Below are 16,120 nucleotides of genomic sequence, written 5' to 3'. Positions count from 1 at the left end.
GTTCAAGTACCTCCAAACAAGCGAGTAAGTCTCTCTTTTGGCCGTTGCTCAAGGGCAACTGCTCGGTTTATAATATTAGTTCTTACCTCACATCCTGCTTTCAGGAAGTCTGCGATCTTAGACATGGGCACAAAGTAAGCCACATGTGGCTTGCCTGTAGTTGCTGTCCCCCAGTAAACTTTAAGTTCCCGTTCCTTCAGTATCTCCTTCAGCTTCTCTTCCCCGAGAACCTCCTGTAGTGGAAGCAGAAGGGCTGCTTTAATGGCAGTGTCCCACCTCACTCAACCAATAACCTCAGATTTGCAGATTATACCCCCCTAATAGCAGAAGGCAAAGAGGAACTAAAGAACCTCTTGATGAAGGTGAAAGAAGAGTGAAAACGCTGGCTTAAAACTCAACATTCAAAAAACGAAGATCATGGCATCCGGGCCCACTGCTGCTGCTGGGGCTAAGTCGCTTCAGTCGTCCGGTCCCACTACTTCATGGCGAATAGATGGGGAAAAAATGGAAACAGTGACAAACTTTGTTTCCTTGGGCTCCAAAATCACTGCAGTGACTGCAGCCATGAAATTAAAAGATGCTCCTTGGAAGAAAAGCTATGACAAACCTAGACGGCGTATTAAAAAGCAGAGACATCACTTCGCTGACATAGTTAAAGCTATGGCTTTTCCAGCAGTCATACAAACATGAGAGTCAGACCATAAGGAAGGCTGAGTACCGAAGAATTGAGGCTTTCAAACTGTGGTGCTAAAGACTCTTCAGAGTCCCTTATACAGCAATGAGATCCAGTCAATCCTAAAGGAAATCAATCCTGAGTATTCATTGGAAGGACTGATACTGAAACTCTAATCCTTTGCCACCTGATTCGAAGAGCCAATTCCTGGAAAAGACCCTGATGCTGGGAAAGATTGAGGGCAGGAGGAGAAGAGGGCGACAGAAGAGGAGATAGCTGGATGGCATCACTGACTCAAAGGACATGACTTTGAGCAAACTCTGGGAAATAGTGAAGACAGGGAAGCCTGGCATGCTGCAGTCTATGGGGTCCCAAAGAGTCAGACACAACTGAGTAACTGACCACCACCACCTGCTCATCCTTTATCCTGTGACAAGGAAAACAAAGCTATATTTCACTGAGAGTCCAGACTCAGAGCCAGCAGGGAGGTCTAACCAGGCTCTCAAGTGTTGAGTGAGAACCAAAGGAAGCTGGTGCTCTTGCTAGTACCACTCTGGTGTAATGACAGTGACTTTAGGGAAACGGAGACTGTCCCTAACCCTATCTTCCCTCCAATTACCTTCAGCTCATGCTCCTTCCTTTCACAGCCAGTTTCTTGAAAGGTGTCTCTTCTGCTTTCCATTCCTTACCTCCCATTCCAGTCTGAATTCCACACAGCATCACACAACTGAAAATGCTCTTGCTAAGATCATAGATGGCCTCCAAGTTGCTGAATTGAATGAATACTTTTTAGTCCTCACTTCATGGAAATCTCTTCGGGTTTCCTCTATTTCACTCTTAGTTTTCCTCCTACTTCTCTGGCTTCTGTCCTTCAGATTTCGTTGCAGCTATTTGTCTTCCTAATTATTTAAATATTAGCAATCCTCGGGGCCTATCTCTTTCTACTTTACATTGTCCGTAACTGATCCTCTTCAGCTGCTTCAATTACTACCTATGAGCTGTGCTGTGTGCTGTGCTTAGTCGCTCAGTGTCTGACTCTTTGTGACCCCATGGACTGTAGCCCACCAAGCTCCTCTGTTCATGGGGATTCTCCAGGCAAGAATACTGGAGTGGATTGCCATGCCCTCCTCCAGGGGAATCGTCCCAACTCAGGGACTGAACCCAGGTCTCCCTGCTGCTGCTAAGTCACTTCAGTCATGTCCGACTCTGTGCGACCCCACAGACGGCAGCCCACCAGGCTCCCCCGTCCCTGGGATTCTCCAGGCAAGAGTACTGGAGTGGGTTGCCATCGCCTTCTCCCAGGTCTCCCTAGTAACTACCAAATCTCCTGCTCACACCTATATAGAACATGTACTTGTTATCAACCCAGTTAATTCAATCACGTGTTCAAAATTAAACTCATGCTTTCACCTTTCTCCTTCACTTCCCAGGCATCTTTTTCATTTACAGTTTCACCCCTAGTGCAGTAAATGGTACTGAGTTGCCAAAGTTACTCTGAAACAGCTCTTAAGTCCTCCTACTTCTCTCCACCTTTACACAACCAACAAAGTCTTGGCCATCATTAGATCACACCAAGATAACTGTAATAGCTTAACAGGTCTCCCAAATCTACCTGTTTTCTTCAATCCACACTGCAAAAGGAAGCCAGAGAGGTCTTCAGAACAAAATTCGGTTAACTCATTAGCCATTTAAATAGTTTATTTAATAATTTCCTTTGCCCTAAGACAATATTAGAAAAATCCTATTAGGCTAGTGAAAGTTGCTCAGTCGTGTCCGACTCTTCTCGACTCCATGGACTGTATTCTCCAGGCCAGAATACTGGAGTGGTTAGCCTTTCCCTTCTCCAGGGGATATTCCCAACCCAGGGATTGAACCCAGGTCTCCCACACTGCAGGCAGATTCTTCACCTGCTGAGCCACAAGGGAAGCCCAATAGGCTAGTATACTGTGACAAGAGATTTTAGTGTTTCTTCAGGTGACGGTTTGGGAAAACTATTGGAAGCCATGAAAGACAAAAATTGTTTTTGCTGGTTTGAATTTCTATTAGCAGTACTTGTTAAAATCGTATGTTCCAAGCTAGTTGGAGGCTGATCCTGCATCCTTCAAGCCCCTGACTATGTGGACACTTGGAGTTTTTACTACTCAAGGAAAGGTCATATCACTTAATCTTTAAAACCTGAGTAAATCAATGCTACTAGCTTTGTGTGTTGTTTCTCCCTAACCTCTCCTTATGGAGAGAGGCTAGGAAACAAAGAATCTGGCCAAGGCGAAGCATGCAAGAATCTCTGGTTAAGATGAAGTTATGAGAATGGGACTTCTCTGGTTCAGTGGTTAAGACTCCGTGCTTCCACTGCAAGGGACGCGGGTTCAATATCTGGTTGGAAAAAATCCCATATGCTGTGTGGTGTGGACAAAAGAAAAGATCAAGTTATGAGTTAAAATGACTCAAAGGTCCATCAACTGACAAACAGAGAAATAAAATGTAGTATATTCATATAAAAGTAGTATTAGTCGCTCAACTGAGTCCAACTCTTTGTGACCCCATGGACTGTAGCTTGCCAGGCACCTCTGTCCATGGAATTCTTCAGGCAAGAATACTGGAGTAGGTTGCCATTCCCTTCTCCAGGGGATCTTTCCGATCCAGGAATCCAACATATAATGGGATATTATTCAGCTGTAATAAGGAACAGAGTTCCGGTAAGTGTAACAACATGGATGAAACATGAAAACATTAAGCTTAGTGAAAGAAGTTAGACATTAAAGTCCACATATTGTGATTCCATTTATATGAAATGCCTAGAATAGGCAAATTAAAGACAGAAAGGAGATCAGTGGTTTCCTAGGTCTGGGGAGAAGCAAAGAATGAACAGTGATTAGTAATGAGTACAGGCTATTTTTGATGAAGAAAATGCTCTGGAATTAAATAATGATGGTAACTGAACACCATGTGACTACATCAAAACCCACTGACCCACACACTTTAAAAGGGTGGATTTTATGGTACATGAATTGTATCTTATAAAAAGAGAAAAGCAAGCTACTTCCTTCAGAATAAACCCCACTGTCAAACATTGCCAACACCACCCTCATGACCTGGTCCTTGCCTGCTCCTCCTAAATAAACTAGTAAGATGTACCATATGTCAAATCGTGATCAGGTCTATGGAGAAAAAATAAAAGAGGCTGAGTAAGGGATGAGGCAGTTTTGGTGGCAGGGGTTTGTTATTTAAATAAAGGCCACAGATGATGTGACAACAGAGGCCTGAGAGAGTCGAGAGAATGAGCAATGTAAATATTTTCTAAGTGCTTGATTTGCACTTTGCTTCCTCTACTCCAGCCAATTTAGCCTTCTCTCAGAACCACAGAGTTCTTTCTCCCCTCTGGCTCTTTACCTGGGTTCCCTCTACCTGATGCATTTTTAACTCCCATTATCCTGGTTAACTTTTACTACTGCAGTTTCTGGAACCAGCAAAACATAGCTGAAGTGAAGAGGTGATCCGTATCCCTCAGGGCAGTTTAGAGGTTATCTCTCAGCCTTCCCTGAACACTCTCCGCAGCCTTCCTCCTAACTTCCTTTCAATAAAGATCTCCGCGTAAAGCACCTTTCAGTACTAGTTTCGACTTAATTAAATGTCAGGATCCTGGGTCCTTGCAAACGTCTGATTTCCTCCAGACATGCTCTGGAAGGGTAGGGTCCTGACGTACCCCCCAGCACCTTAGCACCGCGACCGGCACATAATAGGATGGGTGGGGTGGATTCAAAGCCTGGCTCAACACAAGTAATGGCACACAGGAGGTGAGATTACTGTGATTTCTGTAGTAATGGACTGACTGACCGACCGGCAGCAAGGACTGCAATCTCTCTCAGAGCTGCCTCGGCGCGGAATCCCGGGTCCCATACACTCACGACCCCGTAAGAGGTGCTAAGGATCACTTGGACCTCCGGCCCCCAGTTCCCAACCGCGCACTTTCAACCCCGAGGCCCGACCTGCAGGTTCCGGGTGATAAGGTTTAGCTTCTCTTCAGGGCTCAGAGAATCCCCCATGGTTCTGTCGCTGCTGTCTCCAGCGGTTAGCCCGGCACCCGGGCCCCTTTCTCGGTCGCTGCCGCCGCCGCCGCCGCCGCCGCGTGCCGGAAACTGTCACGCGGGTCCAGGTTAGGTTGCATCAGCTGAACTCGTCGCTCGGCTTGATGCGCCTGCACCCTTCTCCTCCTACCAGCAGCCAGGAAAAGCCAAGTGTCGAGCGGGTCGATGAGACGAAAAGGGGTGGAGCCCGTAGGTGGGGGTAGGCGGTGTGGGGGCGGGGTTTCGGCGCCTGCGCCGGGCGCAACCCTCTGAGAGGCGGGGCGGTTTCCTGCCAATCATTGCCTGTTTGCCCTCCCCCTGGCGCTGGTCCGGCAGCCTCGGGGTGGGGGAGGTCGGGGAGGGGGCGATAAGATGGCGCAGGGGGCGGAGTGAGGCGCAGTCGTTCGCCTAGGCTTTGGCCCGGCTTCCGGAGGTGAACAGCTGAGGGAGGAGCGGAGGTCGGCGAGCCTCGGCTGGGGCGGGGAGGGGGGCGCCTGTTGCTTCTCAAGAGGGCCGCGCACGCCGTCCGCCCCGTTGAGGGGTTGAGGCCCTCACCCTGCTGGGAGAAGGGCTCGTTTTCGTTTCTGAGGTGATGGCGGCGGGAGGGGGGAGTGTCTGTGCCCCCTCCCCCCATTCACGTCGGCGGACGATAGATGCCCCTCACCCTGCCCAGGCATAGGGTGCCGTCTGGTTACCCGAGAGGGGCGAACGACGTCCGTTTTCTGTTCCCGGTGGGGGTGGGGACTGGAGGTGGCGGTGGGGGTTGCCTCTGCCCCCTGCCCCAAGGCGGGGAGGGTGTTGCTAGGCAAAAGATCGCTGTCTTTCCGGCCGCGCCTTGCAGGCTGGTAGGCAGCGGTGCGAGGCTGGCTCGCCCCAGGGGAGAGCGGAGGTGTGGGACGGGCAGCCATCCGCAGGGTGAGGGCGTACCGCGCCGCTCTGCTGAGGGGCTGCTTTGGCTCCTGCTGGGGGAAGAATGGGGAGCAAGCCCCGAGCTGCTCCCGCCTTCCGCGGAGAGGCGGGAACTCTTGGTCTTTGGGGAGGAGGGAAGTGCGAAGGCCCTGCCCGCAGGGCAGTGCAGTACGGCGGCTATAGAGCTTCTGAGGGAGAGCTGGGGGCGGCCAAGCCGTATCCTACATTGGGCGAACTGCGATCAAGCACTCGAGGATCGGAGGTGCCACCAGTTCCTTCCAGGGCAGGAGAGCGGGCACTTGGCACCGCCGGGTGGGCCCGGGAGAGGAAGTGATTGAATTGCCCATCTGCTGCCCCAACCTGATTTCCAGTTTGATGGGTTTGTTAGAGGCTTCAAGCTTTAGCATCCTGTCTAAATCATTTAAAAAACATTTTCTTTTTAAAAAGAAACCTGTTGCCTCGGCTGAGTAGTATTTGGTTTCTGTGGGAGGAAAGTCCTGGCACCCTTATCTAAGTCAGCCGTTACCTAAAGCAGAGATTTGCAGCCCGAGTTGTTTTTCTTTCCTGCAGTGTCTACAGTTACCTCAAAGGGAGTTGCAGAATTCTTACAGATAATTGCAGTTCAGTTTAATTTGGCTTAAACTTTATGCCCGTTTCATGGAGTGATAAAGGCTACCGAGTGTCTTTAATGCTGTATGTCTTACACGTATTGCACATAGGAAAGGTTGGAAATCAAAGCTCAAAGATCAATGGGTCTTTTGGAAATAATCCTTGCCCTTGGCCAAACCTGTCAGATCCAGCTTGGTAATGGTCTTGGTTTTAGAGCCTTGAAAGAGGGGTATGAGGTTGTGTTTGGTGTTGCAGTTTTAGTGGGCTGAATAAGGCTTTGTGTTTTAAGGCAATAGGTTTTCTTAGGTACGATAAAAATAGAAAGGGAGCTGGTTTCTGAGGTTGCAACCAGGTTAGAGAACAGAGCGAGGGGGTGGTAAACTGAAGTGTGAAGAAGGGGGTGGACAGATGAGAGAGACATGGAAGGACAGAATAGGGTCACAGAGAATTAAGAGATAAACGAGAGATGGGAAATATATTTTTCTTTTAAAAATACGATTTTCGTATTTTATTAAAACATTTTTTTTTGGTGGTAGCATGTGGGATCTTAAGTTTCCTAACCTGGGTTTGAACCCCGAGCCCCCTGCTTTGGCAGCATGGAGACTTAACCACTGGATTGCTGAGGAAGTCCCAGGATCTTCATATTTAAGATTATGACAAAGCAAGTGCCAGGAAAGGCAGGTGATGGTAGAATGGCAGACAGGCAAATACTAAGGCTGTCTTTGTGGAACTTCACTTTATTATCTTTTACATTGTGCCTGTAGTATGCTAAGTGCTTTTGTATTCATAATCTCATTTATAATTCTTACAACGACCTTATGAGATAGGTACTATGATGGTCCCTATTTTACTTGAGGGGACACTTGAAACTTCAAAATGTAATCATTGTTTCCCCACTGGCTTCTTAATTTTGAAATGGTTTTATTATTAAATATTTCAAGCATATAAAAGTTACAGTTACACCATATGACATAATAATGAATACTATTAAACCCCCACTCAGCTTTATTGTTTTAGGTCTTTTCCTGTTAGTGATTTTTAAAGAAATAAAACATTACAAAGAGAATTGAAGCTACTCACGCCCCCTTACCATTCCTCTTCCCTCCTTAACACCAGAGGTAATCACTCTCTTGAAATGGCATGTTTTTATAATTTTATAATATATCCATGTTTGCATCCATACACGGTTTATTGTTTCTTTAGCAAACTGCAAGAAAAAAAAAGATGGGAATCTGTAGATTAAAATACAAGATTTATCAGCCAGCTTTAATGTATGGACCTTACTTGGATACTGTTTTTTTTTTTTTAATATGACATTTTAAAAATAGCTGGAAATATGAACTGGATATTTTATGATAAGGAATTTTTGTTATTTACAGATGAAATGATGTGATGCCTGGGATTTGCTTCAAAATAATCTGGTAAAGGGGAAAGTGGATGGGGCAAGATTAGCAATGGGTTGATAGTCATTGGGGCTGGGCGATGGGTATGTGGGTATTCATTATTACGTTGTTTTTGCATATGTTTTCAATTCTTATAAAAAAATTTAATGAGGTAATAAAATTGTAAAGAGAATGATTTGTGCAAGTTAAATATATGTTTATGGTATTGTTTTGCATGCTAAGAACATGCAAATTTAGAGCAAAGTTAGACCAATTGGAGCATCCTGTGAGGAAAGCTCAGAAGAGCTGGCTCTGTGCCTCTGGATGTCATGTGGCAAAGGAATTGATGCTTTCAGTGGCTGTGGGGACTGTTGGTCCTGTGTGTGCATAGTAAAGTTAGCAAGTAATGATTTTTTTTTTCCATTGAGGTTTGACCACATTCACAGGTCATTTCTACATTCTTCTATTCCACTTGGGAAATCAAGCAGAGCCTGTGCATAATACAGAGGCTTAAATTATTTTTGCCAAGGGACCAAAAGCCCTCTTTGATGTCTGCATCCTTCATAGTACATTAGAGAGTGTACCGAATGTAGAAGATTGCCGTTTGCTGACTGACTCTGGGCAAGTCTATCACAAGGATAGTAGAAAAGGCAAGAGAAAACATTGCCTTTGAAATTAGACTTGGGTTTGGATCCTTGTTCTAGCATATTAGCTCTGTATACTCGGTACATTAAATGCCTCTGAACTTTAGTTTCCCAAGAGTGAAAATGTATTGACTTCTTCATTTGGTTAAGCAAGTGCTTGGACTAGACCCTTTGTTTTTTGTGTTTTTTTGGCTGTATCGCACAATATGTAGGATCCCATGCTCCCTGCAGTGGAAGCGCAGAATCCTTAACCTAACTGGACTACCTGGGAATTCCCATGACTAGACTTTTGGAAGGAGTAGGAGAGTGGTGGTAGTGACTCAGAGCTTCTCAGAAAATGGCTACTTAACCCCAGTGTCTGTCATACTTGGGCTTGACAAGCACAAACTTTATTAAGTAAAGGAAACATTTTTCAAAAGTAAACCTTTTTTCTATTGCTGCCAAAATAAATAACTATAACCCAGTCACGGGGCAGAGAAATTACTTTTTCCTTCATAGAGACACCTGCTTCAGTGCTTAGAGTTTGTGTTCAGTCACTCAGTTGTGTCCAGCTGTTTGTGGCCCCATGGCCTGTAGCCCGCCAGGCTCCTCTGTTGATGAGATTTCCCAGGCAAGAATACTGGAGTGGGTTGCCATTTCCTACTCCAGGGAATTTTCCTGACTCAGGGATCCAAGCAGCATCTCTCTCTTGCATCTCCTGCATAGGCAGGCAGATTCTTTACCCCTAGCGCCACCTGGGAAGCCTGGTGCCTAGAACTCTTCCATGATTGCTAAAAAATTGGTAAAATAAGATAAAAAGTCATAGCAATTCTTAAGTTTGACTGTAACAGTTTAATTTCTTTGATAAGACCTGTGTTATACAGTTACATGAGTTAGAGTTGTAAAATGTGTCTCACAGAGTGTAGTTTATAGTATAGGTGCTTAATAGTTTTTCCCTTTTTGTCCCATTTATCTCATTTCTAAGATGAGCAAGGCTTTTTTTTTTTTTTTTACTTTTCCCTGTTTTATTGAGATATAATTCCCATATAACACTGTATTAGTTTGGGGCTTCCCTGGTGGATCAGTCGGTAAATAATCTGCCTGTAATGCAGGAGACCCAGGTTCGATCCCTGGGTTGGGAAGATCCCCTGGAGAAGGAGATGGCAACCCACCCCAGTATTCTTGCCTGGAGAATCCCATGGACAGAGGAGCCTGGTGGGCTACAATCCATGGGGTTGCAAAGAGTCGGACACGACTGAGTGACTAACATTGTATTGGTTTAAGGTTTACAACATGGCTTGACATATGCCTATAATGCAAGATGATTGCAACAGTGAGTTTAGTTAACATACATTACTTCAGGTGGTTCTGTAGTGCTTTATTGCCCATACCATTTTGTGTTTTCTCACATTGATGCGTAACTTGACTGTTGTCTCTGTTGGAAGATTATACATTCTTTGAGGGTGGAATCCATATCTTTATTTCTAAGAAGCCATATAGAGACATACTATCTAGCTCAGTCATGTGTGTTGATAGTAGTTCAGAAAATGTTTTCTGAAAGAATGCATGAACCAGAACTAAAATTTAGAGAGGGAAGTGGGGTGGGGAAGAATTTACAGTTAAAAGGCTATAAGAATTTTCCAAATTTTCTATCACTTTTGCCATCTAGAAAATAATGAGAATTCAGGTCCATCGTTAGCTACTTAAGACCTAATTTTTAATTACACAAGTATATATAAATATTAAGTAAAATAGTGAAGTCTCCCCTTGTCCCTCTGTCGATGCCCCTTGCAGGTTATTAATCATCAATTTTGTGTTGTGTTTTTCTAGACCTGTTCTTTGTGTTTATGTATGTATTGAAAATGAGGTTTTTGTATGTATGGTCATGACTACAACTTTTGGATCTTGGTGAAATCTTAGACATCAGTTCTCTATCCCTTCCATATTTTTTAAATGAGGAAACAAGTCGAAACAAGTCCCTGGTTAAATGGTTTGCCCAAATTATCACAACTAGTTAGTGACAGAACCAGGACTGTAGCCTAGGTCTTTAGACTCTCAAGACCATGTTCATCCTACTAGAACAAATGATATTCTTAAGAAAGTATAAATTGTTGGGAGGAAGAAAACTAGTTCCTTAAGTTGCATAATTTTTCCTCTAAAGATTTTTCTTTGATGTTCTTGACTCAGAATCCAACTTTGTGGTATTTTAAAAAATACCAAGATCGAAATTAATAGATGGAGTGTCTTAAAGCATAATGCAGTTGACTTTGTAATTAGCAGAGTTGAAAGTGATGAGAAGATCCTCTAATTTTCTTTGTGCCTGCAGGAAGGTGGGAGTCAATCATTTTGACAAGTCTCCCGAAAGGAACAGCTAGCAGGAGCTGAACCCTTTTTCCATTTGGTCTCGTGGCAAAGGCAGGGATCACACCAACAGCTCCACACAGTATGAAAGACAATTTTTTTTCTTCTTGTATGCATCAAGTTGTTTCTTTTTAAATTTCAAAAGTAATATGGGTGTGTTTTCTAAAAAGTATACACTGTGAAAATTCAAACATTTTATATATGTGTATTTGTTTTGTTGTGTGTTTTAGATATTATTCCAGTGATAGTACATACAGATCCACTTCATTGTTTTTAAATAATTGTAAAGTATTCCATAAGATGAATGCACCATGATTTTAGTGAACAGTTCTGGTGATGGACATCTAGTTGTTTCCAATATTTGGATGTTCTGAATAATGCTGCTTTGAACACCTTTGTAACTATATCTGTGTGCCTTTGTACAGGTATCTGCAAGGTAAATTTCCAGAAGTGAAATTGCTGAGTCAGATGCTATGGCCAAATTACTCTCCACAAAATATTGTACTGACTTACACTCTCACTGATAGTATGTGAAAATCCTTGTTTCTCACATTCTCACCAGAATAGATTATTGTGTCATTTTTATTTTTGCCACTTTGATAGAAAAAAAAAAAACTCATTGTTTTGATACCTATTTCCATGATTCTGGTGAAGTTAAATATCTTAAAACTTTCTCGTGTTACAAATCATAGTGCAAAGAATTTGAAATACTAAGACACCATAACTCTCTAAAGCAGATTGGAGTTGATAAAAGGATATTTCCTGTTCTCAGTGAAACTGCCTCTTATTTCTCCAGATATGATGTGCTCACTAGTCCCCTCTGAACAGTCTTCTGGTACCTCTCTCTTGCCTAAAGACAATGCTCCTTTTTCTTGGAGTTCCTTGGATGAGGATGAATTGGATGACTCCTTGCTGGAGCTATCTGATGGAGAAGATGATGGCCATTTCAGTTTCACAGAGGAACAGATTCAGGAACTCTTGAAGGATGATGACCTATCAAATGAGCACTTTCCTTGGGGAGGAGGGTTGCCTAGTGATGACAGCAGGAATGTTGAGAAGGGAGAGAAAGGGAGTCAAATTCCACTTGACATTCCCCAAGAGAAAGATTCACCGTACAACATGGGACCAGAAGCTGAGACCCCTGACACATTCAAACTACCTCAACTAACTATATCAGTTGGTCATGGACCAACTCCTACGAAACCGTTGAACAGACGCTTTGCACTAGAAAAGAATCTTATAAAAGTTACAGTTGCACCATTTGATCCAACAGTTTGTGATGTACTTGATAAGGACAAGACTTATGTGTCCAAAGTTACATCCAGAATTACTGAAAAACCCTCCTCCCTTGGGGAAGAGATGAGAGAAGATGATCTTAGCCCAAATGAGAGCACACTTTGCACAGAATCTGAAGGGATCAGCCCCAATAACTCTGCCTATGATGGGCCCCCACTCCCTTCTTCAAACAATAATTTTCAACATACTGTCTCTGATAAAAATATGTCCGACAGTAAGAAACCTACGCCTGTATTCTCTCAGATCTTGGACCATTCAGAGACTCCTAATACAGGGTCATCCCAGAGAAATGGATCATATAAATCAAGTTTTGAAATGAAGTTACCAGTTTCCAGTTCATCAAGCAAGGTAAGTATGTTTTTCAAGGTGAAGAGAGGAATGAAACTATATAACAGAGCTTTGTATTCAGATAAATTGGGGTTTGAAGCCTAACTAGCACTGTGTCCCTGGGCAAATTATTTAGCTTCTCTGTTTCCTCACAATTTCTTATCTATAAATTGGAGTAAGTAGTACTTTATAATATATTGAAAATTAATTAAATAATATATTCACAGTAACATATAAAATTAACCATTTATTGAATAAGATGATGATTTTACTATTTTACTTTTTTTGTTGAGATTACTATCATTATCTCATTTAAAGCACCTGTGTTAGTACCTAGTACAGTAAAGTTCACAAGTATGCTTGTATAACCTTTAGTTCAAGAATATTTCCATAAGTAATATTTTCAGTTATTTTCTTATAACTAAGGCCATCTTTCCTTCTTCATTCCTTCTGCTCTGAAAAAAGCAGGATGTTCTTGACAAGGATTCTGGGAAGCTAAAGGTCCATGAAAAAAGACTAGGCAAAGTCATTCCTGTTCTGCAAGCCAAAACGAGGTAAGGATATAGTGAAATAGTCTGGTTTCTCTTGGTTCTATTCAATTGCTTTCTTCCTCTCCTGAGTTTCTCCTTAGTGTGGGAAAAAAGCCCTGCGCCACGAGTAAGCATACTTGAAGTTCTGGGACTACCAATAACTGTGTGATCTTGGGCAAGTCAAATGACCTCAGTTTCTTTGTCAATAAAATGAGGCTAATGATGCCTTCTCTGCTGCCTCATAGGGTTATTTTTAAGAAGAAAAAACACTTTAGTGAAAGCACTGTTTAAATGTAAGATTTCTTTTCCTATGTGTGGGGAAGCCTGGTCACAGGCATAGGAAGTTAGAATAATTTTAACAAAAATGTTAAGATATATCTATGTAGAAAGTCATTTAAACATTTCTCCCAACTTGTGTATATCTGTCCTTGGTGAAACAGTTTTACAAAGGTTGCAGATTTGGGTTACCTTTTTAGTCTATTCTCTTATTGCCAGGAGATGGCAGTATCTCTACATGGGCCTTTTCAATTAGCAAAGCTATTTTTTTAGGTTGTGTCATATGTGCTTCCTTACAGTGAGATTTTTTAAAAATTTGATTACAGATATTGAATTTTTTCAGTAGTACAATAAGGCTAAAGTCCTTTGACTATAACCTCCTAATCCCAGTTTTCTTTTTTTTTTTTCTTTGTTTTGTTTGGGTTACTTCAAGGAGCTTTGTGAATTGCATACAATGAAAATTATACCAAGGTATATAAGTCAGGCTACTTAGGGCAGTAATAAATTCACGATCTCATCCACAGATACTCAGTACAGTGTAATCAGCATGAGCAAAGATTGCCAGATCTAGCTGATTCTTTTTGGTCTTTATCTTACTCAATTTTTGTGTGGCTCTATGAAGTTAGTTATTTCCTTACCTACCTTGAATTTCTCAAAATGCTTTCTCTCTCTGTGGAGTAGGTAGTCTTCACTTTGCTATACTTTGTTAACAGGAGGTTGTATCTTTTTTCCTCAGCTCTGTATTTGATTGCAGCTTTGCATTATGTGACTAACACTGTCTTTTCTCATTGCATCTTAGTGTTTTGAGAGTTAGTTGTTCTAATCCATCGCTTCCTTGGTGGCTCAGATGGTAAAGAATTAACATGCAATGCGGAGGCCTGGGTTTGATCCCTGGTTTGGGAAGATCCCTTGGAGGCGGGCATGGCAACCCACTCCAGTATTCTTGCCTCAAGAATCCTCATGGACAAAGGAGCCTGGGCTACAGTCCATGGCATTGCAAAGAGTCGGACACAACCGAGCAACTAAGCGCACACAATCCATCAACAGTATATGACTTCTCTGTACAAAGCACTCTACTCACGGTTCTAACCGATTGTTTTTCCTCCTGATTTGCTTTGTTAAAGGACTAATGTTCCAACATTTTCACCGTCAGACCTAGAAAAGCAGAAGCAAAGTTATCTCAGGAATGTCATTGCTCATATAGAAGACCCAGTGGATTCAAACCAAGGTAACATGGTAACCAAAGAATGGCCTATAAAAAATATGATGAGACTTTTTTATTCCAGTGTGATATAGCTTAAACTGGGAGATCGTCTTGAATTTTTATAAGTTGGTGAGAAAGGTAATTTCCTTAAAGGTTTTCACTTTAAGGGATTGCCTAACCAGATAATCCTCAAACTTGTTTGGCTAACTAGTATTAGAGAGGCATCCAAGACGACTCATACCAGTATATGAAAAGAGTCTCCCCCATGGTTGAGGTCTATAACCAGACATTTTTTGTCTGGGATTTTTTTTGCTTCGGATTTTTTTGGTCTGAAAAATAGTAGAAATGACAACCAGGCGCTGCTTAGTAATCATTGTATTTCTGTTTTTTTTTAATTTTTATCCCTGTTGCCTTCAGCCTTTAAAAGTAAAAAGTAGGTATTTTGGATACCATCTTGCATCTTGGCATCTGAATAAAAGCTCTTGGAAGGGTTGGCTACCATTCAGAATCTTCAGTGTGAGTTTTTCCTAGTCGGTTAAAAGCTGTTGCAAACCAAAATGGCTAGATTCTTTCTCTAGACCTCAGGAGACTATGGTTCATGTTTTTGTTAATCCTAAACTATTACTTGTTGGGAAGACTCCTAAAGGGAAGCTTGTAAATTATACTTAAGTTATGGAGGTTAGAAAATACTGATGAAAGAAATGCTTCTCAGAAAGATCAGTTCATATTCTATCATCTTAGCTTCTTTCTCTATTCATTCAACACAGTTTTCTCAGGTACTTTCAGTAGTGCTCAGTTTGAAGGTAAGGGATTGAAAATGTAAAGAGTAAGGTGGGTCTTGGACTCTGGAAGTTGATAGTCCAGAGAAAGAAAACATAATTATCCTGCAATATTGGTTAGTGTTCTAATATAACTATGAATGAAGTGAAGTAGGAACAGGGAAGGAGTTTGTGTTTGGGAAAGAAGGATGTCCTAAGCAGCCTCCACACAGAAGATAATTTAGTTCAGTTACTCTAAGATCTATTGTAAATCAGTAGGGAGGATTTTAGAAGGATTTTTGGCCAAAGATCCAAGGAGAACTCTCCTTTCTTTGACAAATCTTGAATTACTTGGTAGTTTTTTCTTTTTTGTTTTATAAGGCTATGAGCTAAAGGTTGAGAACTCTGAGATATCAGCCAGAAGAATTTTTACTCCAGGTTCTTTTATGTTTTTCCTCAGATTTCATTAAGCAATTAAGTACATGTGTACTGATTGCTTGGCCCTCCTCTTGTGAGATCCCTTTGCTTGAACTAAAAGGATGTGTGAAACTAGAGACATCCCCACCCCCACCCCTGCTGTCATTAAAGGGGCAGATTAAAAGTAGTTCATTTATATTCAACCTCTGTGGAAGAGACTTGATCGTTGCTCCCCTCTCTAAGGTGACTTACTTTCTTTTATATCTTAGGTAGTTGACAATGATCATATCCAGTCACATTTTCCTTTCTCATTTGGGGCATTTAAAAAGAAAATTTCATGGGAAGAGCAGTGAGTAGCTGCTCATATTACTGTATCTTTTCCAATCTCTTCCTCATTCAACAATCCCTCTTCCATTTTATCACAACAATCTGCTGGGGTCTAGCCCCAGCAGGATCCAGGGGTACCCTCAGGGGAGACCGCATCAGCGAGAGAGATTTAGAGAGAGATAAAGAAATAATGTTGCAGATAAGAAAATAGAGGAGAGAAAGAGGTTGATATTCCTTGGTTTACGCAGAAAGCCAATAAAGCCCCAGCACGGGACTTGCTCTGTTCACGTAGGCCACAGGCGCCTACGTGCAGAGCACCTTCTTGAGAGGGTCTTAGAACCCCAGGCAGGAAAGTGAACTCAGA

At 42.4% G+C, this 16,120-nt stretch overlaps 2 protein-coding genes across 3 annotated transcripts in view; one reads left to right on the top strand and one right to left on the bottom strand.

Moving 5' to 3' along the window:
- Positions 1 to 4,795, bottom strand: part of YARS1 (tyrosyl-tRNA synthetase 1) — a 31,390-nt gene extending 26,595 nt beyond the window's left edge. Inside the window, exons 1-2 of the mRNA XM_068967839.1 lie at positions 4,660 to 4,795; positions 87 to 233 (exon numbers count right to left, since the gene is read on the bottom strand). Coding sequence (XP_068823940.1) covers positions 87 to 233; positions 4,660 to 4,716 — 204 coding nt within the window. The 5' untranslated portion in view covers positions 4,717 to 4,795. The remainder of the gene's footprint in view (positions 1 to 86; positions 234 to 4,659) is intronic.
- A 2,850-nt stretch (positions 4,796 to 7,645) lies between these two features.
- The window catches only part of S100PBP (S100P binding protein), a 30,767-nt gene continuing 22,292 nt past the window's right edge, over positions 7,646 to 16,120 (top strand). Inside the window, exons 1-5 of one of the 2 annotated variants that reach the window (XM_068968202.1) lie at positions 7,646 to 7,676; positions 10,587 to 10,703; positions 11,418 to 12,265; positions 12,713 to 12,798; positions 14,175 to 14,278. In XM_068968202.1, the coding sequence (XP_068824303.1) occupies positions 11,420 to 12,265; positions 12,713 to 12,798; positions 14,175 to 14,278 (1,036 nt within the window). In that variant the 5' untranslated portion in view covers positions 7,646 to 7,676; positions 10,587 to 10,703; positions 11,418 to 11,419. Of the gene's footprint in view, positions 7,677 to 10,586; positions 10,704 to 11,417; positions 12,266 to 12,709; positions 12,799 to 14,174; positions 14,279 to 16,120 lie in introns of both variants that reach the window. The other variant, XM_068968201.1, reaches the window with a different exon arrangement.

Source organism: Capricornis sumatraensis, chromosome 3 (assembly GCF_032405125.1).
Source record: "Capricornis sumatraensis isolate serow.1 chromosome 3, serow.2, whole genome shotgun sequence".
Lineage (NCBI taxonomy): Eukaryota > Metazoa > Chordata > Mammalia > Artiodactyla > Bovidae > Capricornis > Capricornis sumatraensis.
Note: the sequence above shows the minus strand (reverse complement) of the source record. Positions and strands in the feature narration are given on the sequence as shown.